This window comes from Desmodus rotundus, chromosome 5 (genome assembly GCF_022682495.2).
Source record: "Desmodus rotundus isolate HL8 chromosome 5, HLdesRot8A.1, whole genome shotgun sequence".
Taxonomy (NCBI): Eukaryota; Metazoa; Chordata; class Mammalia; order Chiroptera; family Phyllostomidae; genus Desmodus; species Desmodus rotundus.
This window is the reverse complement of record NC_071391.1, coordinates 64173167-64200466: the sequence shown is the minus strand read 5'-3', so window position 1 is coordinate 64200466 and position 27300 is coordinate 64173167. Positions and strand designations below refer to the sequence as shown.

The window sequence follows — 27300 nt, the reverse complement described above, 5'->3', positions numbered from 1 at the left end:
AATGCCAGTTCATTAACTTCTGCCTATTTTTTTCTATTGGGTGTTTGTCTTTTCCTTATTGATTTGGAGATGTTCTTAGTGCATTCTGAATACAAGCTGAATTTCATCAGGTAAGTTCTGAAAACATATTTTCCCAGATTGTCTTCTTTCTTCCTTTTTGTCAAAACAGTTTGACGAAAAGTTTTACATTTTAACGTTGTCAGGTCAGATTTATCTATATTTCCTCTAATAGTTTGCACCTTTTTTTCTTTAGGAAATCCTCCTATACCCAAAAGTCATAAAGATATTCTCTTATACTTACTTCTGAAACTTAAAACATTTTAACCTGCACATTTAAGTCTTTAATTCATCTAGTATTGAGTCCAATCCAATTTTATTTTTCCATATTAATAACTGGTTCTAGAAGCACTATTTGAATATTTTCCTTTCTTCATTGATCTGCAATGCCACCTGTCAAAAAAATCAAGTATCTACATATGTGAGGATCTGTTTCTGGCATTGGTTTCCTGTTCTATTGATTTGATAGTCTATCATTGTGCCCAAATCACATTGTCTTACCTTTAGTAAGTTTATACATTTTGATATCTACATATCAAATACCCCTGGCCTGGTTGTCTTGAAAATTAGCTTCGCTTATCTTGGCCCTTTATGGCTATCTCATATACTTTAGGATCAACTGGTAAGGTTCTGTGACAAGCCCTACTGGAATTAGACTGGCACTGAGTTGAATTTATGGTTTTCAGAAGAGCTGATACTTTTATGATATTGCATGTTCCTAGTTATAATTATTTTTTTGGCTCTTCTTTTTCAACAGTTTTATAAGTTTATCCATAAAGGTTAGATGTGATTTTTGTTAAATAAAAATATTACTATGTACTGTTGGTAACATTGTAATTGATATCTTTTTCACATTTACATTTTTGTTTCTTGTTAGTATGTAGAAATGCAACCCATTATATATTTATTTTACATTTAGGGTTTTTTGAACTCAGTCTCATAATTTCACTGTAGATGCTCTTTGGTTTTCTAAGTGGTCAATCATGTTTTCTGCTAAAAAGCTTTCTTTTTCTTCCTTCTCATTAATTATACCTAGTGTTCCTTTTCGTCCTTTTTTTCCTGATTAAGGATACTAGGCATCCTTGTCACATTCCTAATTTTAAAGTGAATATGTCATTAACGTATTTTGTGACTATATAAGGGTGGGTCAAAAGTAGGTTTACAGTTCTTGTATTATTTTCCACATAAACAACTGTAAACCTGCTTTTGCTCCACCCCGTGAGTGCGTGTATTTTGTTTTTCCCCACAGAATCTGATTGGGTTCATAGTGGCCTCCTTGCTGTTTCTTAAACATAGCAAGTTCTCTTCTGCCTCTGGGGCTTTAATCTGCCAGAGGATATTTTTCCAAATAATTTCGTGTCCCACTCTCTCATTTCTTTCAGGTCTTTGCTCAAATGTCTCTTTATCAGAGGTTGCCCCTGAACTCCCTATGTAAAATGTGTAATACAGAGAGTCTGGTTCCTTTTTTGATGTTTGACTGCTGACAGCTATTGAGCCTTACCCCTTCTGCTCCACATTTGGGCAGGCTGATAAGAAAGCATGGATACTCTTTCCTTGGACACCTGTGGGAAATTCAAACTGCATGTAGAACCATCACTCTGGGCCTCCCCTCTAATCACCATAAAAAACCCCCAAGCCAGGCTCCTTTCCCTGTTCTCTCAAGCCATTTTTGAACTTGCTTGGGAGCTGCCCTGCTTTCCCCAGAAAGCCTCATTACACAAACAATAAACCCTTTCAAACCATATGTGTATGAGACAGTGAGGGTGAGACTTCATTAGTCTTAGCATCTGAACCAAATTTTGGATGGGGCAGGCATTCATTCTGTTTCAGTGTAGGATGGTCACAACTAAACAGCATCCACCTTTATAGTCCATCCAATGCTGTATTTTTCTTCATAGCACTTATTACCACCTGACATATTATATAGTTTATTATTTGGCTTCTCTAGTATATAAGTGATTAAATAATAAATCCCAGCATTTAGTGAAGAATCTAGCAAATTTTCATCCACCCATTCATTCATTCATTCATTCAACCAATATTTATTGAATGTCTGCTTTGGGCAGGCACTGTTTAAGGCAGTAGTACTATAGCAGTGATTGCACTTATATTCCAGAGGGCAGAGTAGCTATTTAATACCTGTTGGTTGAATGAATGAATACTATTTTGGTCTGGAGGTAGAATATTACAAAGAAACACATCATATTATGAATATAGTTTTTATTCATTTTTTTGCTACAAACTAGTGCTTATTTAAAAATAATATTTAGTAATTTACACTCAAAGGACATGCATGTTATAGCTAACATCCAAAGAAGACAATCAAAAGTATTTTTTGAAGATTTATTATGTGCTTAGTAGTGAAGAGCTCCTAAATCTCCACACTGTTGGCATTAGTAAGTTACAGGTAATTTCTGGCTAATGTTTATAAAAGAATACTGAGGAAAATTTCAACCATTATAATCAGTAAGAGTATAATTTTATATTTCTCAAAGGACAGAGGTCATATTTAGCAATAGCCTCACTTTAAATTAAAATATACTTACTTCAATGTTTATTTTGACAGTTTCTTTTCCCTTCTTACAAGTAACCAGCAAGGCACAAACTGCTTCCAGTTGGCAACCCAAACAGGAGGAATCACGGCTGACCATCTAGTTGCTAATGCTCGTGAAAGGCAATTTGCAAACTCTGAGTAGGGTTGAACTTCACCCACAGGGGTCGTTTCTCCCTCTGACCACCTTATTCCATGAAAAAAGTGCATTCTGACTGCTAAAATGGATTTTTAAAATTCAATACAAAGATTCAACAACTATCAAAGTTCCCAACACTGATTTTTCTAATATCCAATTAGCAGTTTTGATACTAATTAAAAATTTTAATAATTTAGACAAATATAAATTATGTAAAAATAACCAATCACATGACTCGTCATATTCATGCTTATGGTATAAACATAAGACTGATTTTTTAGGATAAAAGAATAATGCAGAACATCTCCTTTATGTATCTTTGTTCCCAACAAGCCTTTTGAGACAGATCTATGACATAACACAGCGTAATGTCAACATACCTTTCATTTCAAAGGCTGAAATTATAGAATTTAAGTAGTGAGATAATTTCTATTAGATTTTATATTTTTATCAATCAGTGAGTTGATCAATTAACTTAATCATTTCTTTTTCTAAATTAGTGGCAGTTGGTTTAATCTCGCCCAAACGAATGGGTCTCTTCTGGTTGATCAATGCGATAGAGAAACTCCGCAGGTGAGAGGTAGCCAAGATACTCCACTACCTCTGGGGTGGTGTCGTAGTGGTAGTGTCCGCCTTCTCCGTGATGACTGAAAAAGTGGGTGTGCTCCAAGCGCAAGTCAAACCCCTGGGACGACAGACGAGCTGTTAATATTCAAGTTGTTTTGAACAGAATATATTTAGGGCGGAGGGAGACCTTTCAAATTTATGTTATGGTGGTTTTTATCTTGTTGTTTAAGTAGGTAATATATTCATATGATTCAAAATTCAAAGGATGCAAAAGGATATATTCAGTGAAATACATCTTTCCATTTCTTGCCCTGACTACTCACTTCCTTTCTTTGTAGGTAACTAATGTAAGCAGTTTCTTTCATATCCTTCCAGAAAGATATACTTCTAATTTTTTCACTCAAATGGTAGCACCCTGTACACATGTACTGCATATTGTTTTTCTTCATTTAACAATATAGCTTTGGGATCTCTGTATATCAGATCATAAAAGGGTTTCCTTATTCTTTCCACCTGTATGGTATTCCATTGTATGTACATACCGCTTTCCAACTGATGTTTAGATTATTTCCAATTGCTTGGTTATTATAGCAATTCTGTCATGGATAACCTTTTAACTAATCATTTTACACACGTATGCAAATATTGAAGGATAAATTCCTAGACATGTAATCATTGGATCAAAAAATATTGCTAGCCAGTATTTTGGTAGATGTTTGCTTTGAATTGGTCTATATGATAATATTTTTCCTAGTGTATAGTATTAGAATATAATGAGCAGTATAATGAGCAAGCAGCAAATAAAATGAATACTGTTGTGATTCTACTACTTAACAACATGACTTTGGGTATTATTTAAAATGCCCGTGCCTGTATTTTCTCAAAGGTAGAATCTGCCCTGCCTAACTCAGCGTTGTTTCAAGATAATTCTAGAGACTATCCTAATTGTTAAATAACACAAAAAGTGTCTAATTCTCAAAAAAAATAATAATCCTAAAAACCAAGCATTATCACTGTGGTATGCTGCCATACAGAAGACAGACACAGACTTACTGGGTCTTTGGAGACAAAAACTGTCTGACAAATTAAAGGAGCCTTCATCTCAAAAAAATGCAACCATTTGTTCAACTCTTCTTCAGAGTTCAATGGGCAGGAAGAAAATTCTGGAGGCTACAATAAAAAGATCATTAAACAGGTAAACATACTGAATATTATTGAGAATTAAAATTTTATGTTAAGTTAAACACTTTAAGCCTTGTTATACATTCTATTGACTATTTTGACATCAAAAGAAGTTATACACTTTAATTTTCAAAAGGATCACCCATCAGTGTATGAATGAATGAAGGAATCAGTCTTACTATATTTTTTTCATAGCCTTTCACTTTTCCTGTGAGTATATCCTCATCGTACTCTTACATATCATCCTATAGAACACAGGAGTTTATTATTAACTACATTTACCGTGATGTACATTAGTTTTCCAGAACTTACTCATCTTGTAACCAAAAGTTTGTACCCTCTGACACACATCTCTCCATTTCCCCACCACCACCACCCCAATCCCCTGACAACCACCATTCCACTCTCTGTTTCTCTAACTTAGACTTTTTTAGATTCTACACATAGGTACGATCATGCAATATTTGTCTGTCTGTGCCTGGCTTATTTCACTTAGTATAATGTCCCACAAACTCATCCACGTTATTGCAAACGGCAGGATTTCTTTTTTTTTCTTGTTGTTTTAATAACTTGGCTATTGTGAATACTGCTGCAGTGAACATACGAGGGAAGTTAATCTATTTGAGATACTGATTTCATTTCCTTTGGAGATTATATATATATCCATATCCATATCCATATCCATATCCATATCCAGAAGTAGAATTGCTGGATTGTATGGTAGTTCTATTTATTTGAATTTTTTGAGGATACTTCATACTGTTTTCCATAATAGTTGTACAATCCTATAATCATTTGGTATTAACAATAGACTTATCTCTAATTCTATCTGGAGTTAGATAATTTGGAAAAGTAATTAAATAGTTTCACAAATATTTCCTTCTTTTCAGGATCAGGTGGCATGCCATTCAAAATTAACAGGATAAAAAACTGGTAAAACAATACACTTTCTGATGGCTTTACTGATAAAATAAAAAAGAAATTAAGTTGTAATCACTTTTATACTTGTATGTATTCACGCCCTCACAGCCCCTTACCATAACATGAGTCTTCACTTTTCCCTTCTGAAGGATGAAAGTGCCTCCCATCCCTACAGGCTTATCTCCATAGTGTTTTTCAAGAGTCTGCCTCATGCAAGTTATAAAGTTAAGTTTCCCAGTTCTTCTTTTGGCTTTCACCTCAATGACCTAGAGAGGACATAGATATGCATACCATTGTTCAAAGGTGTAAAATTTTATATAAATAACTACCAAAGTGACACATTATACAATCTAATGCCATCAAGCAAATATTCACTTGTTTGCTTACAGCACACACATACAAGCTGAGGTATCTCAATCCTCTGTAAGTCTTCATCAGTAATATTTATTTTATATACATTATAGATCATTTACTCTAATAATGTCTTATTCATGCTTTCTTGGGTCGAGAAAGAATTATAACTATACTCTACAGTGAACTCTAGATATTATCATTACATGTCGAGATGGTCAAAGGCTGAGAATTCCCTGGCTGAAAGGGTATTACTTACTACGTATTTTATGTAACCTCAGTTTTAAACGAGACTTCACTCTGCCTATAGTACTTTCCGAGTCTTCCATAACCGGATTATTTAACTGCAGGGGAGGGGAAAATGATTAAGTTTTCTCACTTCCTTTACAATTCTGGACTTAGGTTACCTTCACTTTATTAGGTATTTTTACTTCATTACCTCATTTCTCAAAGTGGCTTACATAGCTATCTGTACTTATAAAATCTAAGAGTTCTCACAACTACTGAAACGGAATCATCTTTTGTGTACTAACAGTAAGTAATTTTCCTTACCTCCTTCCTGCTACGGTTTTTTTGCTACCATCATGTCTCTCTAATTCAATGTCTGATCAGTCAGGAATTGGACAAATTGCATATATACTAGTTATGGGTTGACGTTATCTATTATCAGCTACATGGTTCATCTATTTGACTCACTCCCATATGAATATCCTGTTACCTTAGAAAAAGAGTATTGCTTACTGAGTATTATTCTTAACTTCAATTTTAAATGCGAGTTTCATTCTACCTGTAATACTCTCTGAATCTCTCATAGCTGGGTTATTTAAATAGCTTTGACTTAGGCACTTTGGATTTTCTTTAAAAAACCATATTTATGGCAATAGAAGTCCAAATTTTTAGCTATGAATTTTTTAAGAACATTGTATTTTTATGAACAAAATCACCTTTCCAGGTTGGCCCTCACTGGCAAAAAGATCGGCCAGTAATGCACACCCGAAATCATGATATTTCTCACTGTATTTCTGTAACAGGCACCCTCCATGTTTAGGGTTAATGCAGGCAAAGTAACTTCCATTCACAGGAGGTTTGTGTTCACTTTCTGTTTGAACAACTGGCATAAACTGAAAAGAAAAGTAAATAAGGTAAAATTAGTCAATCCTAGTAAGTCTCTCCAAACAGGATATCTTGAAAAATGTGACAGAATTTTATCCTATACTTTAAGACATTTTATTTCAAGATCTAATAATAAAACATGAAATATGAACTATTTAATTTTAGATTCAAAACAAAATGTTAAAGGTTTACAAATACCAAAAAACTGATGAGCCCTGGCCAGGTATCTCAGTTGGTTAGAGCATCATCCCAATATACTAAGGCTGAAGTTTGATCCCTGGTCAGGGCACATACAAGACTCAACCAATGAATGCATAAATAAATGGAACAACAAATCAATGTTTCTCTCTCTCTCTCCCCTCTCTCTCTAAAATCAATAAATCAAAATTTTTTAAAAACCTAAAAATATTTTATAAAATGGTTACAGTATTTCTTATAGTGTTCCTCTTACATTATAACATTTGCTTTATTTAAAATGTCTAATTAAATTTTTTTCTTTCTTGAACAGTAGGCAAATTATATGATTTTCCAAAAGAACTTGTATGATTAGCCCTGGCCAGGTTGCTCATTTGGTTGGAGTGTTGTCCGGTACACCAGAAGGCTGAGGGTCCAATCCGGGGTCAGGGCACATACCTCATATTGCAGGTTCAATCCCCACAACTGATCAATGTTACTCTCTCCCATCAATGTTTCTCTCTCTCCCTTCCTCTCTCTCTAAAATCAATAAACATGTCCTCAGGTGAGGATTTAAAAAATCTTGCAGGATATTAAAAAGAAAAAAAAAGAACTTGTATGATTACTGACCAGTGGTCTCATCTGTAAAGGTTGTGAGACAATGGGCAGACTGAAAAGATCATTCACTCTTCTGAGATGTGAAGAAACAGCAGTATTTTTATGCTGGAAATGTAGTGGCATTCACAGTAATAGATAATCATACTATCCCTTTTGTAAATAATCATACTATGGGGTAGGTTCCTACTATTTGTTCTGAAAGGGATGAGGGAGGGGTTGGCTAGGTCATTAAACGTTCCATTCATCTTCTAATTGAAAGCTGCTCTCTGTACCAAAAGCTAAGACAGATGGAGAAGCTAGGAATCCTCTGATGTATAAGGATGAAAATGTGTCACAATCCAGATGCACAGCAGACCACAGCAGGACCTTGGACTCATCTAAAACAGAGTGTATACCCTACGAAAATCTGAAATTAGAGGTCAATGCTCCATTACAGCTGCACCAACTGGAGCATGTGCTGTACTCCACGTCTGTATCAAATAGTAGCAAATTTGTAGAAAGACATGATATCAACCACTTACAATTCATTCAGAAAGTAGGACTTCTGATAGGGAAGTAAAAGGAAAAAAGGCAAACCAAATGTCTAATCAATAAAATAAAATAATTATATATATGCTGACCTCAGAATTGAACCCAAGAGTCTGAAATGGGCCTGCCCCTGCTCCAAGAATAAAAGCTCCAGGAAGCTTGATTTCTTTTGCAATCTTATTTAGATCATAAACCTATATAAGAGGAAAACAATATTATTTGAATTGTAAATTATACAAATTTCCCAGTTTACTTTTAGCACAGAGTCTATCAACATTTCCTTGCCACATTGGTCAATGATCATCTAACAATAAGGAATTGACCCAGATTCTACAATCTTCATGTGAACGTGAAGAGTAAAAGTACACTTACTTTTTTTTTATTTACGAGAGGCAATAAGTAAGGCACACCTCCTACTCCCACAATTCTAGTTTTCCCACAGATGCCTAAAAAAACAAAGAAAGTCTGAAACATAAGTAAACATTTAACATTAAGTACTATAAAATGCCAGAAGACTCTAGTTTAATTTATTAAGAGAGATAACTCCATTGTGTCATAGTTTAACAAATAATAGGAATTGGAAGATGCATATGGCCAGGACCCATGACCTATTCTAACTACCTGTGACTCTCATATTGCCATAACCAAGCATAACTTGATATAGTGGGTAGCATAAAGGTAGTCAAAGTTGATTATAGGGCAAGGGCTAGAAATGGGGCCAAAGCTTGGGAAGGATGAAGTTTCTAGAATTTAATTTCTAGTCTATAAGTACTTATTCCTTTAAACATCTGGGTTGTCAAAGGGTCATCGGTTCAATTCCCAGACAGGGCATATGCCTGGGTTGCAGGCCAGGTCCCCAGTAGGGGGTGTGCAAGAGGCCCCCCCTACAAGGGAACACATTGATGTTTCCCTCTCTCTCTTTCTTCCTCTCTTCCCTCCTCTAAAAGTTAAAACAAAAAATCTGGGTTTTTTTTTTTTTTGGTGGGTGGGGAGGGGTTTATCGAAAATTGTATTTTAACTTAAAATATTTTGTCGTGATAAACTATAATATTAGTTCTTTATTGGAAATCCTCTTGTCACATTTGTTTTTTTCCAGGCCCTGGCTGGTGAAGCTCGGTGGATTGAGCACCAGCCTTCGAACCAAAAGGTCGCCAGTTCGATTCCCAATCAGGGCACATGCCTGGGTTGTGGGCCAGGTCCCCAGTAGGGGGTGCACATAGATGTTTCTCCCTCCCTTCCCTCCCCTCTCTAAAAATAAATTTAAAAATCTTAAAGAAAGAAAAAGAAATTCAGTTTTAAAGAAGCCAAAATTTTGGAAAAGTACAAAAACTCCAAAAGTATATTGTTGATTACTTGTAAAATGTGCAACAAAACAGTTAAACATGATGGTAAAAGTAGAAGCTTTCTGTCAGCACTGAAGAGCAATCCTACCACATCTACGAGTAAACTCATCCTGAAGACACCAGAAAGACTCTCTTAAGTTCTGCGAACTGAAATCATAGTATGTCTGGTTCCAGAGGCAAGAGCCCAGCATTGATTTTCAGAACACTTTCATCTGGACAGTCAACACCCACTTGCTCCTCAAAAAATGTGAACAAAACAAACACTTCCCTCAACTAAAAACATTGCTTAGTCAGAGTGAATCCCAAAAGAATTCAAAGGAGGACTTCAGGAATTTCTTATCTTCTTTGTAAACGATAGACTAGGAAACATTTAATGCAATTTTTGAAACTAAAGTTGTTCAGCAAAATAGCTTTTTAAAAACTTATTTTTTCTTTAAATACAAGAAAACTAAGGTCCAAAAGCAAACTTTTCTTGGCATTCCTCAATGTTTATGGAGAAAATACCTCATTAGAATGAATAAAACCTGCCTACTTCACAGGGTGGTTCTGAGAATCAAAAATAGATGAAAAGTCCTTGCAAGTAGTAAAGATGTTTATGGACATTGAGTGGTTATACCGTTTTCTTCTCCCTTAATTAAGCTTTCATTATTTGTCATTTCTTTCATAAGGGACATCAGACCTGCATGAGAGGATCTACTCCTTTCTAGGTATCTATAATGCTAATTTGGAAAAACAATCAAGTATGTGTGTTCTTATTTTCCCATAATTTTATGCATCATTTTATATTAGTAAAATTTGAACATTATTCCTAAAAAAAAATAATAATATCAAGGATTCTAGCCTACTGATTTTTTTTATATAATCTGTGAAAATTACATAAGTACATCAAATATATTTTTCCACAAGGGTACAAAATGAAATCTGACCAATATAAGAAAACAGCACAGAAATTAAGCACAATTTAGTGCAGAAGTTGGGACAGTATCCTTTATTTGTATATATTTTAAAATAATTCTCGTTTCAGAAAAAGAGTAGGGTTGAAAAAAAGCTACCATAATTGCAAAAACTGCTTACCTTTTACAGGAAAGGTAAATGGCTCCTTAGTCAAATCAGGGCAATCAACTACAGAGACCTGGACATCAGCGAAGTTATCCTCTAGCCCCTTTTGCAGAACTAATAGGAAAACAATTACCTAACATTAGATAAAAATTTGTCACCATATATCAAATCTTTCCTCAACTTTGTTGTGTCACACTTCGAACTTAAACTTGTATAATTAAAAAAAAAAAGGAGAAATGGCCTTACTAATAAATATACGTATAATTCGACATTAGACACATAAATAATCACAAGATATCATGTAAACAACACATAAATACCAATATAAGGCATAGTGATTATAAATACGGAGGAGAAACACTGCACTCAGATGAGAACTACCTTTCTTTCTGGTAGAGGATTCCAAAGACCTATTGAAATGTAAATATTTAAACTGATAGAAGTAAGCAATTATATGCAACAACTCCTCAAAGCTTATTGTTGAGCAAAAGAAGCAAGACACAAAAGAGTATTATAAGCCATATGATTGCACTTAACTGTATTTCAAAAACAGGCAACTAATCTAAGGTGACAGAAGTCAGAACAGTGACAGGGAAAGAACATGAAAGAGCCTTCTGGAATGCTGGAAATATTTTATATTTTCTTCTTGATGGCAGCGACATGGGTGTAAACAAGTTAAAACGCATCAAGCTCTGCACTTAAGATCAGTGTACTTTACTACTGATATATTCTGATTCAATAAACAAGTAAAAAAGCAAACATAGATGTCTTAAAGTTATAAATCTAAGAGCAACATACTTTTAAAGATGAAAAGTTCTTATAAAAATTTCTCTAATCGTAGTGTCAGCCATTATTTTGTCTTGTAGAATCAGACTCTCGAAAAACAAGAAGTCATCTTAAATCTAGCCTTAGCTATCATATTAAGGAAGACAGGCTAATAGAAAAGAAATACAAGCAAAAAGTTCTAGCAACACAATTGTTTACCAGCTGCCATTCAATTTAGGAAAAAAATAGGAAGGTCTAAGAGGAGAGCCACAACCAAGTAAAACATGAGTACACTTCAACCTTCTCAAACGGACAAAAGAACTACCAGGACTGATACACTTTGAGAAATAAAGGTAGGATTTAGAGTTACCATCAGAATGGAACCCAAAGGCTGTGAAACAAATGTTAGCATTCTGACAGGCTATTCGGTTTTGGATTAATACTATTCGTGTCTTTATTTTATATTCCTATTTTTCTTTTTTTTTTTTTTCAAATTATCTATATCCTCTCCTAATTAATCTTGTGAAGCTGCCTTAAATTCTGCTTGAACAAGGTGAAATACATAAAATTACATGCAAACAGTAAGCAAGTTCAGCTCATTGGCAGTCTCATATGGGGTCAGGTATAGTAGTATATTGGGAACTTGATTAATATACTACAGTAGGTTATATATATAAAGAGTATTGTAATTGGTAAAAAGTAAAAACGAAATTGTGTAATTCTTTGGGCAGCACACATCCCTAAATCTTGGATTACTATATGTATTTTCATTCTGTAAAATTGTTATCAAGAATTTTCAAATTGAGAGTTTAATTTTTTTTGGCAGAATTTTGGACTCAATAAAAATAGTACAGAATAGATACTGAAAAGGAAAATGAATTCTGTATTGAATGTACTATTGCATAAATCGTATCTTAGAATATTTGCATTTTTTCCCTTAAAATCATGTTAAAAACAAAGTTACTATTGTATTACCTCCAACGAATTCCTCTAGACTTGGCATGTAAAGTGCATATTCAACACAGGCCATCTTCTTTCTTCTTCACCTGTGAGGATGTACAAATAGAGCTATTGTAGGCTAATTATCATAGGAGTCCATAGTGTAGCAAGCACAAACAGCTGCTGCCCTGGAAATGAACTTTAAGAGTTCAGTTATATAAGGAGGGCAAAAGGGCATTAGGTTTCTGTTCTCACAGAAAGTCAGCCACAGCTTCTAATAATCAATATTCCCAATGAGAAAATGCCCAAACAACCCCTTTTAGTACTGATACTTTAAATAATTGATACTTAAAATAGATAAGAGGAATTGGCAAACCAAGAGGGCACATGGTTCATTCTCTTTAGTCATATATTGAATGATTGAACATGGAGTTTTCTAATGGTTACGTTAAAAAATGTAGCTCCTAAAGCAAATAGTTATTAAGGTTTATCAAGAAATGATTAAATAGTTGTAGATAACAGTACAGAACACTCAATTTCTTTTACAATAGGTCATTTGTGTTTTCTGTGTTTGACATTTAGGCTAAAAATTAAACAAGTTTCTTAGGGATTGGCTTTTGAACTTCATATTACTTTCATTATAAATAAACTGTACTTTCTTAGTAAGCAACTTTAATGTTCAATAATTCTAATAACCTAACCAATTATAATTTGATAGTTTAAAAAATATGCTAAGTATATTTTATAATAAGTAGGCATATATACACAGAGATTAGTATCTTACCTCAGTTGTTCTGGTCGGTGGATGAAGTGTGCAAGCAGAGGGAGATAAATAAAATGAAGGCAAAAGGAAAAAAAAAAAAAAGCCAAACAAAAGTACCGTATTTTTTGGACCATATATAAGATGCACTTCCCCCCTCCCAAATTTGGGAGGAAAATGGGGGTGCGTCTAATAGTCAGAATGTAGCTTACATTTACATTGGTGAAATATGTTATTCATGTTATTAAATATTTTACCACATTTTTTGCTTCAAAATTTTTTTTCCTATCTTCCTCTAAAACCTAGGTGCGTCTTATGGTCTGACAAATACGGTAATGCGGTGGGCAGGGAATCTCACCGTAGGCCGGCTGCAGCAAGGAACGAAGGCAAAACTCTGAGGGTGTCTAGGAGCACCAGGGGAGCTCTCCTTCAAACTGTTAATGGGAAACCTCATTAATCTGAGGAGTTTCTGGTACATACTTACTTAGTAAGTGAAAGGTGGCCCTTCCACATCATTGGAAAAATTCTTTCAAAAAAAGTTTCTTTTTAACTTTTCCCAAGTCACAGGTTTCTTAGAAAGTGGGTTTTTAGTTCTGAGGGTAATGTCAAACTACACATTCCCCGCAAACATGTTATCGCACACACTTAGGACTTGACATTCACTTCAGTACTTTGTCAAATACCGTTTATTATCCTTAATTAATACTCATAATCTGGTCTCCAAAGTCCTATATAATTATACTTCAATTATCTCAGTTTTAATTGAATAATTTATAATTGTTCAGGAACTAGACATTTTAACTTTTTCTTTAGAAATAATTTCAGATGGGCAGAAAATGCATACAAATAATTCTTGTATACTCTTAGATTTTCCAAGTGTTAACATCTTTTTTTTTAAAGCTTTTATTTATTTATTTTTAGAGAAATGGGAAAGGAAGGAGAAAGACAGGGAGAGAAACATCAATGTATGGTTGCCTCTCAAGTGCCCCCTACTGGGAACCTGGCCTGCAACCCAAGCATGTGCCCTGACTGGGAATCAAACCGGCAACCCTTTGGTTCGCAGGCCAGCACTCAGTCCACTGAGCCACACCAGCCAGGGCCAAGTGTTAACATCTTAATAAATTTTCTTTATCATAAACTAGCAAGTGCTAATTAAGAACATGTCAAAATCTGCTCAATGAATACCACACTTATTTATGAGGATAACAAAAGAATTCTAGATTAATTTCTACTTGTTTAAATACAAATATATCCTAATTTTACACCTTTTACTATCATTAAAAGGTCAGTTTTTAAATTTTCTTTCTCACCAAAATAGAAACAAAGTCCAACCCTGGGGGTTCACCCCAGGTCACCCTGGTCTTTAGGCGCTCTTACTTTTGCTGCCCTGAACTTTGCCTCCGCCCCCCCCCCCCCCACTCTGCCTAGTCCCATTCTCTCCCGTGGGAACAGGTCACTAATAAACTGATTACACGCTAATAGATTTGCTGATCTGTAATTCTTTATATGTGTCAGCAAGAAGAACCAGGTCTCTCCCGCCCACACAACTAGTATAGTTACACCAAGCTGTATGCTCAGAATGGCACTTGGTTTAATGCTCTGCTGTCCTCTTGAACTTCTCAATTTTATATTTGAACTTTTGTTTAAGACTGATAGGGCAATGGAGTACACATGGAATGAAAGGAGGTGCACTGTGCAGGCCCACCACCATTCTTAACTAACCCCATTTACATAAAGCATTTGTGAGGCTGGCTAAACAAATTCTGGTAGACCCACGATCCATGGGGGTTTAGTGAGACTCAAAGTCCCCAGATTCCACAGTGCTGGTACAGTGTACATCAAGAAGTAAAATAAATACAGCTGAGTTAGTTTTGTGCATTTTCCGCTGTTCTGGTAAGAATAGTAGTTGTATGAGTTATGAAATACAAATTGTAAAACTTCAATGATTCTGCATTCGAGTTAAATGTTCTTATATTCGTATTTAAAACTGGCATTGCACAATATAAAGAGTGGTAAAATTCATGCTAATAGTTTAAGTTTAAACATTTTCTTTGAGTGAATAGCAAATTAATACTAATAATAGCATAATATTTAATAGCATGATCAACAAGGCTATCAATAATTAATACCAAATTAATGTTATTAATTAAGACACCATGACAAGTCAAAAGAGATACTACAGAAGAAAGGAGACAGCTTATATTTTAGTACCTTTAATGATATTTTTCCCGATTTTTGAACAAGGGACCCTGCATTTTCATGCTGTACTGAGCCTCACAAATCACATGACTGGGCCTCTGCTAAATATGTCAGTGGATAAGACCTGTCCTGGAGCTCACAGTATTTCAGAGACTGGAAATGCCTACAGGATTAGAATTTTTCTGCCTGGGTTCAAGATTTGGAGCAAAATTGAGCGAAGAGACCAGATTACCTTCCAGGTCTGTCCAATCCTAAGATGACACCAACTTTAAACTAAGAGTAGACAGGTATAGTGGTTTATAAGATAATGCAAGAGATCTGAAATGGACAAATCAAACCAGTCATTCCACTTTGTACCAACTTCAGTGAAGAAGCCTCACCAAACTAGTTTAAACTGTCTTGTGTTAATAGTGAGTAACTGTTCTGGGAACTAAGAGGAAAAAACTGAGAAAAATAATTTATCTCTAGTGATAAGCTAACCCACTCCTGGGAGGCTGACCCTAGTTTACAGTGAAAGAGTGACCTAACAAAAGTCCAAAGGTGGAGAGGGAACTGGGTGTGCTCCGGAGCAACACTGGCTTCCAGTAAAAAGGTTTGAGTGACAGTCAAAGCATGATCCTTTCCCAGTTCTACACAGAAAAGATTTTTGAAGACAAAAGTAGAATCTGACAAAATACACTTGGCACCACCCACCAACCTTGGACGCCCAATCAGCAAATGCGAGACCACAGGAAACAAATCAGGCTGAGTGGCTGTATCCCTCGCAGTTCTCGTCCGTTCTGCTCACTTGACCCCACAGTTTCTTTTTGACGTTTGCCAGAATGCTCTTGGCCATAACACTTACCTAAAAGGTTAGGGAAGAATGCCCCTGAACCCTACCTCAGTCTACCCCGCGTCCTCTGGGTTAGGAGTGAGGCTCCGCCCACCTTGAGTCACTCTTCCCTCATTGGCGAGCGACGTGGCGTCCCCACAATCCCGCCTCTCACGTTCTTTCCCGAGCTAAGTTGTTATCGCGAGATTTTGGCTCTACTATTAGCTGGGTCGCGCGGCTGGCTCTGTCCCTTTTCTTCCGCGCGGCTGGCGAGGTAAGCGGTGTTTCGTCTTGGACTGCTGAGGGCGGGCGATCGCTGGGTGAAGACCTGGGAGGTTTGGGTTGCAGGCGGCGGGCATGCAGCTGAGGCCGGTACTGAGCCTGCGTAGGTTGGTGCAAGTCTTCCACGTGGGTGAGTAAGGGAGAGGACAAGGCCACCCAGGCCTGATGGGTGTGGGAGGGGTTGCGCTTCTAATTCTTTTCCGGACCCCCGCGTGGCGGGAGCTTCGAGCCGATGAAATCAGGCCCTGAGGGTGGAGGGCTCGCGGTTGCCGTGGGCTTCGGGCCTAGCGTTGGATTGCGACCCACACGTAAAACGGTTATAGCGTGGGCGAGATCTAGTGTGTCTGGGTTGTAAGTGTTAACAGAGCAGTACAAGTGTTCTGAGTTAATTCAGTGTGAGGTTAACAATTAGGCCATTTTCTCTGCCTGAGGTTGGGCGCTTTCTGCACACAGTCGCCCCAAGGTCACGTGATGAGCGGTCGGAGAGGTATAGCGCTGGTAAAATGTTACCTGGCCACGTGGCCTCGCAGAATCTCGAATAGGAAGGGGTACTTAAATCGGAATGCTTTCTGAGTTAAGTAAAAAGTGATTTTTGAGTTAACTACAATTCTGATAATGTCCTAATAATACATATTTTTAACTAACCTCAAATCACCACCACTGTCGTTTAACCCAATTTTGAATTTCGTTTCTGAGCATTTTATGACGTAGTTTGATTTTTGCCTTAAAAAAACTACACTAAAACCAGGAAGTTACCACGCGAGTCCATTGGACATTTTGAAAATGTAAGATCTGTGTGACTTTATTGATTTTCTCTTATTTGAAATATTTTGCTGTTAAATTGTAAGATTCCTGTATTCATTGGTCCTTCTAAAGTATAAACTCTATAAACAATACAAAAATGGAAGGATGACGACATCCTCTATAAGGGAGGTAGTGTTTTAAATTAAGATGTCATCTTTATTATAAATTTTGCCCAAATTGTTGTAAAATATTTAAGGAGTTTTAAAAGGAAGCCAAAGGGCATCATTGTTGTAGTCTGATAGCTTTTCATTGAAGTTTGAGAATTCAGAAAATTTAAATTAATATCCGTAATGGCAAAGAAATATGCCAAGAAAGAGGTTTCACAGTGATTTTGTTGAATCATAGTATGAATGGGAAAAGGCCATAAATGAAAATCCTACACCAGGAATTTAAAAATGGCTTGTTGGGCTGAGATAGTAAATAATGGTTATTTTCCCTGGTATACTGACTCAACCTTCTGGCTTGGGATGTAAAATTTTTCTAGGAGGTCCCTCTGCTTTTGCAAAATGGTACATTAATAGTTGTAATTGCACATTACTATGGCTAATGATAAAATATTTTAAATGATACCATTTTTTGCTGTCATGTAAAAGTTTGATATTTTGGGGGGAATGATACTACTTTTATGGTAGTATCTTGTTCCACTGGATAGCTTTAGAAGCACAACTGAAAGATAGAACTTGTCAGTAAAATTTCTAGATTTTTAGAGTTCTGATATACATGGTTCCTACATGAAAATATTAAAGGTTTTGTAAGTGATTGTGCCTTAATTTATATGTAATGGCATAACTTCTACATCATCTTTTGCATTGCTTGGATACTAGCTGTTTCTGCTGACAATTATTTGTTTAGGAAAACTACATATGTTGTCTGTTGTCAGAAATTTGGTGAAAGCAAAGAACAAGTGACGGGTAAGTTTTAAGAGGGACTCGGAATACCTATCAACAATGGATTCTCTGGACTGTATAACAGCATCGGATTCAGCTATGGAAAATGAAATTCAAAGGTGAGTGCTTTGCCTTTTTTTTTTTTTTTTTTTTTTTTTTTTTACCATCAATAGCAACCATCAGATTTTTACTAGAAAACACTTGATTCGAAGGTAATGTTTACTGTGTTTGAATTACCGGGAAAACATAAGTCATTGTAGATAATGAGTGGTGGTAAAGGTAATTTCCAAAGATTAGGAAAGAAAAACCTGCTTCACATAGACCTTCAAAGTTTATCTACTCGTAGACGTAACAGGGGGGCACATTCTTTAACCCAGGGAAACCAAAATATTTTCTCTGGGCCAACTTGGTGTCTCAGGTTGACTAAATCACCCTAATTTTATAACAAAAGGGATATAAGTATGGATTCTTTAACATCCAGCTTAGTCTGATTATTGCACTTCATCAAGAATGCTGGCTTAGGTGTGTGATGGAGATGTCTCCTTACCTCATCCATTGACCTTCACTCATATATCAAACCAGAGTTTCTAGTATATTCACATCAAATATCTGTCTATTACGCATCTCTTGTTTTATTTAGAGGAGGCTTTGTTTTAGTTAGAGGCACCTCTAGCAGTGAACAAGACTGCCTGTGTGGGACTTGTATTTCTCTCAGGTGTTTGGTAAGTGCTGTGGCATTTTGGACCATTTTAGGTAGAGTGACCAGGTCAGAACTAACTAGTTGGCTCATACTAAGCCCATCAATTTAAAAGTTAATCATCAGCATGTTTTTCTGTTTTGGTCTGTGGAAGAAAAATACACTACTGGTAATAGGCATTCAGTTACATAAAGAGGGAAACAATTAATTTTCCCCCTCTTTTTTTTTTTTCTAGTGATAACTCTTCCTCTGGTAGCAGCTTATTTAAAACTCAATGTGGTCCTTACTCACCTGAACGGAGGCAAAGAAATCCTGTTAAAAAATGTGTTAGTTCACTTGAAAGTGTTCAAGCAAGAGATTCATCCAGTGACTCATCTTTAGAACCAAGACCATTGACTTTGAAAGCTATTTTTGAAAGATTCAAGAAAAAGAAACGTAGAAAGAGGAAATACAAGCCAACAGGAAGACCAAGGGGAAGACCAGAAGGAAGGAAAAGGACTAGGTCACAAATAAATAAGAAACAATTTAAAGATAACAGACCCCAGTTCCCATTTTTAGAGTCAGAGAATGGAAGAAAACCATTACCTTGGAGGAAAATTTTAACATTTGAGGTGAGTCAGTACATGTGGGTACCATAGCTAAAGTGCCTGAAATGGTTTGTTGGTCACGTAGAATTTAGGTGTACCTGACGCAGTTAAAAACCACCCAGTCTTTCTGCTCATACTTCTCTTGGGCTACTGGCTGAAATCTTCACTGGTATATTCAGTGACTATACCTGTTTTTGAAGTGCTCCAAGGCTACTTAATATAAAATCCCTTGATTTCATCCTATCAGGTTTTTAACATCATCCCTAAAACTCAAAAGAGATTCCCAGTTGTAACATAGATCAAACCCACAACTCCTTTCATGTTCAATGACTTCAGTAGATTTCATTTCTTAGAGATTGAATATTCTATTTCTGACACAATTAATTGCCTGGTAAAGTGACCAGTACTATACTCTGAGGTATTTGAGTTATTTTTAATTGATTATACTATTATAGTTGTCCTAATTTTTGCCACTTTGTCCCCTTCTACACAGCATGACTCCCTCAAGCAATCCCCACGTCATCGTTCATGTCTTTGCTACTTACATTTTCTATACTGTATTTCTTTTCCCCTCACCTTCATCCATTCCCCCACAGTCACCTCCCATCCGGCAGCCATCAGAATGCTCGTCTCTTGTTTGCTTAGTTTCTTTTTTAGATTCAATTGTTGATATTATTCACTGCCATTTTACTGTCCATGGTTTTGATCTTATTTTTCTTAAACAAGTCCCTTTAATATTTCATATAATAATGGTTTGGTGATGATTGAACTCCTTTCGTTTTTCTTGTCTGGGAAGGTCTCTGCCCTTCAATTCCAAATGAGAGCTTTGCTTAGTAGAGCAGTCTTGGTTGTAGGCCTGTCGTTTTTTGGTTCTTTGGATATTTCTTGCCAATCCCTTCTATCCTGCAAAGTTTCTTTTGAGAAGTCAACTGACAGTCTTATGGGAGTTATCCTGTAGGTAACTAACTGCTTTTCTTTTGCTGCTTTTAGGATTCTCTCTCTTTAACCTTTGGCATTTTAATTCTGATGTTTCTCGAAATGGTCCTCTTTGTGTCATCTTGGGACTCTGTGCGTCCTGGGCTTGCCTGACTTAATTTCCTTACCCAAATGAAGAAAGTTTTCTTTTATTTTTTCAAAAAGACTTTTCAAAAGTAGTTTAGAAAACTTTTTTTTTCAAAAAAGACTTTCAATTTCCTGTTCTTTCTCTTCTGGCACCCCCATGATGCAAATGTTGGACCTCTTGAAGTTGTCCCAGGGGCTGCTTACCCTGTACTTGTTATTTTGGATTCTTTTTCCCGTGGTCTGGTTGTTTTTTTCTTTCTTTCTTATGTTCCAAATCATTAATTCGATTCTCAGCCCTCATCCACTCGATTTGTCACCTGTAAATTATTCCGTATTTCAATTATTGTATCCCTTGTTGTGGACTGGATCTTTTCTATGCTACAGAGGTCCTCAGTAAGTTCCTTGAGCATCCTTATAACCAGTGTTTTGAACTCTGCATCTGATAGATTGCTTATCTCCATTTTGTTAATTCTTTTTTGGAGTTTTGAGCTGTTCTTTCATTTGAGCCATATTTCTTTGTCACCTCATTTTGGCAACCTTGTTGTGTTTGTTTCTATGTATTAGGTAGAGTTGCTATGACTCCCTGGTAGCATGGCCTAATGTAGGTGTCCTGTAGGGTCCAGTGGCACAGTCTCCCATCACCCAAGCTTGGTACTTGAATTGTGCCCTTCGTGTGGGCTTAGTACACCCTCCTCTTGTAGTTGAGGGAGCCTGGAATACAGTTGGCAGGTCAATGGGAGGGATTTACGCAGGCCAGTCAGCTGCAAGAACTGGCTGTGATCCATGACCACCAACCTCTGCCCTCTATGGAGGATCAGCTGTGCAGGGGCAGGGTGGTGGTGCTACAGTGTAATCTGTAGCTGGCCACTCAGTGCACAGGCTCTGGTTTCCCAGGTGGTGTAGGCCAGGGTCAGCCTCCACCTGTTTTGCCCAGGGCCACCCAGCATGAGGTATAAAGCAGTCTGAGATGGCTGCTACCTATGCTGTTCTTGGAGATTCCCAGGAGAAGCCGATCTGTGAATTTAGGCTAGCTGCTGGTAGTGCTGGGCCACTTGGCAAGAGGAGTGGGGGAGGTCCTGGGGGCTCAACAAGGCTGGCTGTTACTTAAGATGTGAAGCATAAGCCAAAATCAGCCAATCATATGGAGGAGTCACTGTTAACAGCTTGGGTGGGCCCCTGAGTTGGGTGAAACCCGTATCAGGCTATCCAGGGTGAGGCAGACAGTGTTAGCCAAGTTGAGGGAGTTCAGATAATGGCACCCACCTGCTAGTTCTGGCTCTGTGGGAGGGTTCACAAAAGGTACAGTAGCCTGTGCCTGCCTTTCTGTGTGGGAGAAAACTGTCTCCCAGCTTTTGCCTGGATGCCAAACACTTCAGTTCCTCCCTGTATGCCACTGCCGCCTTTCAATCTGCTACCCTGGTGCTGGAGCTCGGAGTGTAAGAAGTCCCCATGTGGGTTCTTAAAGAGGAACTGCTTGGAACTCCAGCAGTGTCTTCCAGCTCAGTCCCCACTAGTTTTCGCAGCCATAAGTTACAGAGGCTTAATATTCCTGGCACTGGAACCCTGGGCTGGGGACCTGGTGTAAGGCTGGGACTCCTCACTCCTGAGATATCCCTCCTAAATTTTTATCCACCACACATGGATGTATAGGACCAGCCCGGTCCACGTCTGTGCTCCTCCCACCAGTCTGGATGGAGGTGGTTTCTTTAATTCAGTAGTTGTCAGACTTCCATTCAGCTTGATCTGACAGTTCTGAATAATGGTGGTTCTATAGTTTAGTTGTAATTTTGATGTGCGAGGAGGCGAGCCATGTTTACCTATGTTGCCATCCTGACTGGAAGTCTATATTGAGTTAATGTTTGCGCTGTTAATATTTAATCCTTGATTTAGAATCTGATTTATTTGAGGGGATTAATACTAGTTAATCTGTTTTAAGGTCATTATTATAATCATCATTTATTTAATGCCCTCAAAACACAATATTTGTGCTTGGTTTTCTACCAAATTCACTAACTTTCATAACTTGCGAGGTAGTAGTAACGTTTTTTTACAACCAGCATTTGATACTTATTACATGTGAGCTGCATGTGGGAAAGTAGTTAAATCAAGTTCTTTCTTGGCAAGGGGATCCTTGCCAGTTTGGAACATAAGCATCTGCTGAGGGATGGAGGAAATTTTTATTTTGTAAGGCCATGGCTTAATAATTTTTCTGATATATAGCAAGCAGTGGCAAGAGGATTTTTCAACTACCTTGAAAAACTGAAGTATGAATACCACCTCAAGGAATCCTTGAAACAGATGAATGTTGGTGAAGAGTTAGAAAAAGATGACCTTGATAGTCGTAGATATAAATACTTGGATGATGATGGATCTCTCTCTCCTATTGAAGACCCAGTGTAAGTTAATCACGTCAAATTTTGGTCATAGTTTAACACATTAAATGTTTCTAGTTTTAATGTTAATTTATCCATATGCTGTTGATTTGTGGTGGGAGCAAAGATACAGTAGGCCATCTGGGATACTGCCGTTGAGCTGTGATCTTGGCCCGTGAGAGCCAATTCTGAGTGTTACACGTAGCAGTGTGATTTATCTCCTTGACTGGAATTGCTGTGCAGCTGTAGGTCATGGCCATGTAGTGCTGATTGGGTTTTAGACTTAGTGATCTGAGTGGTGATATATTTAATATTACAGGGGAGAGGATGAGGTGGAAACAAACCTTGAACATGATGAATGTGATATCAAAGTGGTGGTAAGTGACATTTTTATCCCATTTCATTTTTTGGAGGGCAGTAGTTGGTACAGGAGTAATTTTATCCAGTAGGTATTGTCTTAGAGTCTGTATTTAATTTTTGAGAGGCTTCAATATATTTGGTGTTGAGAATAAAGAAATACATATTTGGGGGATAGTCGAGTGTGACATGGACTTTTCAATACTATTAAGTTTTATATGTGGATATCGAATGAGAATAAAAGCAGGATTGAATTTTTAACATCTAGCTGTAGTCCAGGTTGAAATCACCTGGTAGAGTTAAGTTTTGTGTAATTACTAAAGCAATGAAGTTTTAGTTACTGCTTAATATTGACATCTCTTATGCAGGAGAATAATTACTTCATAATAAGTTCTGAATTACCAAAGAAGATGAATGTGTATTTAGAACAAGAATATACTGGAGAAGCTGCTTTGTCTAAAAAGAGAGTATCAAAGTACAAAAACATTGGACAGAAGACAGAACAGCCTGAAAAGGAGATAGGAATATGAATGTCAAGGTAAAGAGACTAGAGAAAAAGAAACTACAGAAAGTAAAAGATGATGTATATATGCCAGCCCAGTAATAAAATTTCTAAGGGGAAAATAAAAAGATCTTGTAAACAAGTTTGTAAAAGAAACTGCTAAAGAATAAGAAGTAATTATTAGAAAACATTTTAAAAGTGAAATGATGTCTGTACAGAAAATTGAGGTTTTCAGAGCAGAAATAATCTCTTACAAAATAACAAAAAAGGGTCCTACTATTTTTGCCTATACTTTTTTATTTCAGGGCAAAAGAGCTTAAAGGTATCATTTGAGCATTGAATCAAAGGAGAGAGATTGTAGTCCTAAAAAAAGTCTTAGTTACAATAATCATTAATAAGTGACAACCCGTTACCCTTCCTTACTATATCTGAAACCGCCTGCTGTAGTTTCATTCAGAAAAAAGTGACCTTCAGTGTCATGTTAGTACTGATAAGAATTTAATTCCCCCTTAACAGCCTAGAATGTTTTCACTCCCATCATCTTTCGTCACCACTTATGCTGCTATATAAACCACATTTTATAACAGCACTTGTGTTTGTTTTTGCTTAATTTGTGGGCAAAGACTACATACAGGTGCAGAAAATAAATCCTCTTTTGCAACCCAGAACTCATTGTTTGGTATGAGTTTTGATACATAGAAGAAGGAACATGATACCTAAAGCAGATTAAAATGATGGGTCATTGATAAAAAATCCTGGTTCCAGGACTGTAGATTTGATAATTAAAAAGCATAGGAAATAAGGGAAACCTCAACTATACTGATTTAGTATTCCAGTTTTAATGTTGATATGAAACAGATGGCTTTTTTTGTTTGTTAGGCTTTATGTTGAAAACACAACTTTTGGACTTAAAGGTATGTTTTATTCATTAGGTGAGTTTTTGATCAGATTTGTTGAATTGTAGCACATTGTCAGATAATATAAACCTTCATAGGAAATTTCATCACTGAGAGACTTTTTGCCAGCTTTCCATTTCTATTTATGACATGATTTCATAAGATGAATCTTAGGGAATACTATTTAATAGTGTCATTGTGCTGGCTTCACTTTACTTACAGGAAAGGGTCCCCAAACTGTTAGTTGGGCTATAGCAATAATCAGAATTTTGGGTATTTCTACTTTACGCCTATAACATTTTTAATTAATGCATGATCTAAAATGAGGTTGGTTTAGTACTTTAATGTTAGCAATGACTACACAAGGATACATTTGTTAAGTTTCAATGGTGTAAAGTTCTCAAATGGTAAGAACATAAATATAGCCACATTAATATTTTTTCTGTATTTTTTTATACTTAATATCAAGTAGCTAAGGAGATATTTTAGATAGGTACTCAATTTTGAGGCAAAAATTCAGTTAAATTTTTTTGCTGTGTAATCTGGGAATTTCATAGGTAAAACATTGCAGTATCAAAGTTCATGAAAATCAAGACTTCTATTTTTTATACACGGATATTTTTCCTTTGGGTTATGGATTATCTGTAATAGCTACTTGGCATTTTGCACCTTTTTTTGATCAGTGTATATATTCTTCTAAACTCCATTGTTGAAATCCTCATGTGATTGATTTTATGGTATGATTTCCTGAAACTTAATACAGTTAAATTTTATTTGTGAATGGGAAGGTGTTTAACTATTTTTATACAGTTTTGAACTTGAAATGACTGGAGCATATCAGTTCTAGTAATTGTCTTCCTGTAGAGTCTTAGATTTGTCATATCTTTTAAAATGTGTAAATAATGGTTGAGGTCTATCCCGATGGGGCTTTTTCCGTAGACCTACATCGTTGGAAACGCCTCATAGAGTAAATATGTTGCTTCCTTTATTCACAGAACTATGTGTTAGATCTGTGGGAAGGAACTGCAAGACATTGCTGCTAAAATTATGAAAGATCCTAACAACCTAATTCTTTTATCTTAGGTTTTTGTATATCTCGAAGATCTGTCTGTTCTAGGTAGTGATAACTTAGGTAAGTTTTTGGTGACAAAGTAAACTTCAGGTACCACTGCAGTTCAGATGATGAATTTAACTGTTCAACTGCTGAATGATACAGACATGAACTAAAATGTAATTCTGACAGCTGAATATAACTGTATAGTTTTAGTTTTTAATCACACACTTGTCAAACTTTTATTTGGTGGTTTATTTGTAGGACTGAATATGATACGAACTTACTCATGTTTAGAGGTAAGTGGAACATTTAATTTCTATTTATTAAGGATTCAAAATTGTGAGAAAATGCATTGTCAGTAGAGCAAGTCCTCACTTAACCCTGTGGATAGGTTCTGTTACTTAAAGCCAAATGATGTATAAAGAAGGCAGTTTGACCACAGGCTAATTGTTGTAAACAAGCTAAGTTCCTATGGCATCTCAACTGGATAACAACACTGAACAGAAGGATGTTATTCAAGGACCTGTGCACAGCATTCCATTTCTGTGGGGACTAACAGTGGTTTAGGTATAAAGCAGAATTGTCAGAATCTTGGTGAAAATATTTGCTGTAATTATATTTATATGCAGAAAATATGCATTTTTTATTGGAAAAAATGAAAAGACCTCATTTCTAGGGCTACCAAATAAAAATGTCCTCTTTTTGCACTGACAGTTCCATATTGTTCAGCCTAATAACATGTAGACTTGGATATGTTAAAATAGCAGAGGAATTCCCCTTAATAAGACAGTGTGAATAACTGATCTTTATTTCTAGTACAAAGAGACGTGATAAAGATAATGGTGACTAGGTTTATAATTTAAACGCAGTAATGTGGTTCCCTCGCTGAAATGATGAGTAGGAATTGGGACTTTTTCCACAACTAGATTTAGAGGTGTTTGTAATAGTTTGGTCACAATTGCACTGCATGGTATCTGCATTTAGCAGTTTATTCCTGCTGGGTGTTCAAAGGACAGTGCGATATAAATTCAGTATCTGGCATCGTTGGTTTTCTTGGCTCTGTGCATGTTAAACCTGGTATTTTTACTGATACAGTATTGCTGTAGTTTCTTCACATACCTTCAATAGGAACTAACGCTTCTCTTTTTCTAGGATCTGATATTGAGAAACCAGGCAGATCCATCTACTCTGACCCTAACTGTGTAAGGCTTTTGATTTTTATTTGTTAATTCTAGGAGCGTCTTCCCTTCATTGATAGCATGTGTCAGCAGAAACTTCTATACAGATGTAGAAGCCTTTTGCATGGTGTATGTATCAGATTGAGAGAAACTCTTATGAAGCCTCATTCTAGATGAAAATGGGCACTGTTTTTGTACATGTGTCTGGAAATTGTTAATGTGGCTACATTGAGACACAGGTTTTGCTTCCATCACAGTACGTTATTGCAGTGGTGACAATGAGACCTGTAACATTTTCTGTTAGGCTCAGTGAGTAAAAACTGGATGTAATAAAAACTTTACAGTATATCTTACATCACCTGCTAAAATAACACTGTACTTCTTACTATTTAACTTGTAGGGCCCTAAAGTAAATTGCTTGAGGAAATTGGGCCCCAAGGATTACAGGTAAGATTTTAATTTCCTTCAAATTCCCTTCTAGTTTGTAAGAGACATAAACTCCCTTTATTAAAACTTAAGCATTAAGGTCCTTGGCCTTTATTTAA

General features: G+C 36.4%; 2 protein-coding genes, 5 non-coding genes and 1 pseudogene across 14 annotated transcripts; 7 read left to right on the top strand and 1 right to left on the bottom strand.

The window, feature by feature from the left end:
• Positions 1-2260: 2260 nt before the first annotated feature.
• C5H11orf54 (chromosome 5 C11orf54 homolog) lies at positions 2261-16211 on the bottom strand. 3 transcript variants are annotated; one of them, XM_024579011.3, is made up of 9 exons: positions 16111-16211; positions 12344-12414; positions 10619-10717; positions 8574-8647; positions 8294-8395; positions 6713-6889; positions 5534-5683; positions 4368-4484; positions 2261-3432 (listed from the first exon to the last, which is right to left on the bottom strand). In XM_024579011.3, exons 2-9 carry the CDS (start codon positions 12396-12398, stop codon positions 3259-3261), a joined length of 948 nt encoding a protein of 315 aa, XP_024434779.2. In that variant the 5' UTR covers positions 12399-12414; positions 16111-16211; the 3' UTR covers positions 2261-3258. The 3 variants fall into 3 exon arrangements, with proteins under 3 accessions (XP_024434779.2, XP_053780857.1, XP_053780856.1); XM_053924882.1 differs by lacking the exon at positions 16111-16211 and adding an exon at positions 15964-16104; XM_053924881.1 differs by lacking the exon at positions 16111-16211 and adding an exon at positions 13092-13178.
• Positions 8805-10625, top strand: LOC112321582 (UPF0711 protein C18orf21 homolog pseudogene; annotated as a pseudogene).
• A 68-nt stretch (positions 16212-16279) lies between the features above and the next one.
• Positions 16280-27198, top strand: TAF1D (TATA-box binding protein associated factor, RNA polymerase I subunit D). 6 transcript variants are annotated; one of them, XM_053924883.2, is made up of 9 exons: positions 16280-16351; positions 18016-18169; positions 18983-19358; positions 22617-22792; positions 23088-23145; positions 23494-23663; positions 25839-25873; positions 26730-26779; positions 27156-27198. In XM_053924883.2, exons 2-6 carry the CDS (start codon positions 18111-18113, stop codon positions 23653-23655), a joined length of 831 nt encoding a protein of 276 aa, XP_053780858.1. In that variant the 5' UTR covers positions 16280-16351; positions 18016-18110; the 3' UTR covers positions 23656-23663; positions 25839-25873; positions 26730-26779; positions 27156-27198. The 6 variants fall into 6 exon arrangements, with proteins under 6 accessions (XP_053780858.1, XP_045042692.2, XP_024434776.1 ...); XM_045186757.3 differs by lacking the exon at positions 27156-27198 and adding an exon at positions 25607-25655; XM_024579008.4 differs by lacking the exons at positions 23494-23663; positions 27156-27198 and adding exons at positions 24507-24541; positions 25607-25655 and having other exon boundaries at positions 26730-26777.
• LOC112321595 (small nucleolar RNA SNORA40) lies at positions 24213-24339 on the top strand. Its single transcript, XR_002976552.1, has one exon. It is a non-coding gene; the product is annotated as a small nucleolar RNA SNORA40 (small nucleolar RNA).
• Positions 25429-25559, top strand: LOC112321592 (small nucleolar RNA SNORA18). The gene has a single exon (XR_002976549.1). It is a non-coding gene; the product is annotated as a small nucleolar RNA SNORA18 (small nucleolar RNA).
• On the top strand, positions 25697-25768 carry LOC112321596 (small nucleolar RNA SNORD5). The gene has a single exon (XR_002976553.1). It is a non-coding gene; the product is annotated as a small nucleolar RNA SNORD5 (small nucleolar RNA).
• On the top strand, positions 26537-26674 carry LOC112321598 (small nucleolar RNA SNORA8). Its single transcript, XR_002976555.1, has one exon. It is a non-coding gene; the product is annotated as a small nucleolar RNA SNORA8 (small nucleolar RNA).
• On the top strand, positions 26916-27051 carry LOC112321600 (small nucleolar RNA SNORA1). Its single transcript, XR_002976557.2, has one exon. It is a non-coding gene; the product is annotated as a small nucleolar RNA SNORA1 (small nucleolar RNA).
• Positions 27199-27300: the final 102 nt, after the last annotated feature.

Coding starts and splice junctions, on each gene's coding strand:
- C5H11orf54 (XM_024579011.3), bottom strand. CDS start 12,398: ATGGCCTGTGTTGAATATGCACTTTACATGCCAAGTCTAGAGGAATTC. Junction 6,890..8,293: donor CTCTTGGGTTCAATTCTGAG/GTCAGCATATAT, acceptor TTTTCTTTTCAG/TTTATGCCAGTTGTTCAAAC. Junction 4,485..5,533: donor AAGTGAAGACTCATGTTATG/GTAAGGGGCTGT, acceptor TTTTTATTGTAG/CCTCCAGAATTTTCTTCCTG.
- TAF1D (XM_053924883.2), top strand. CDS start 18,111: ATGGATTCTCTGGACTGTATAACAGCATCGGATTCAGCTATGGAAAAT. Junction 18,170..18,982: donor ATGGAAAATGAAATTCAAAG/GTGAGTGCTTTG, acceptor TTTTTTTTCTAG/TGATAACTCTTCCTCTGGTA. Junction 19,359..22,616: donor GGAAAATTTTAACATTTGAG/GTGAGTCAGTAC, acceptor TCTGATATATAG/CAAGCAGTGGCAAGAGGATT.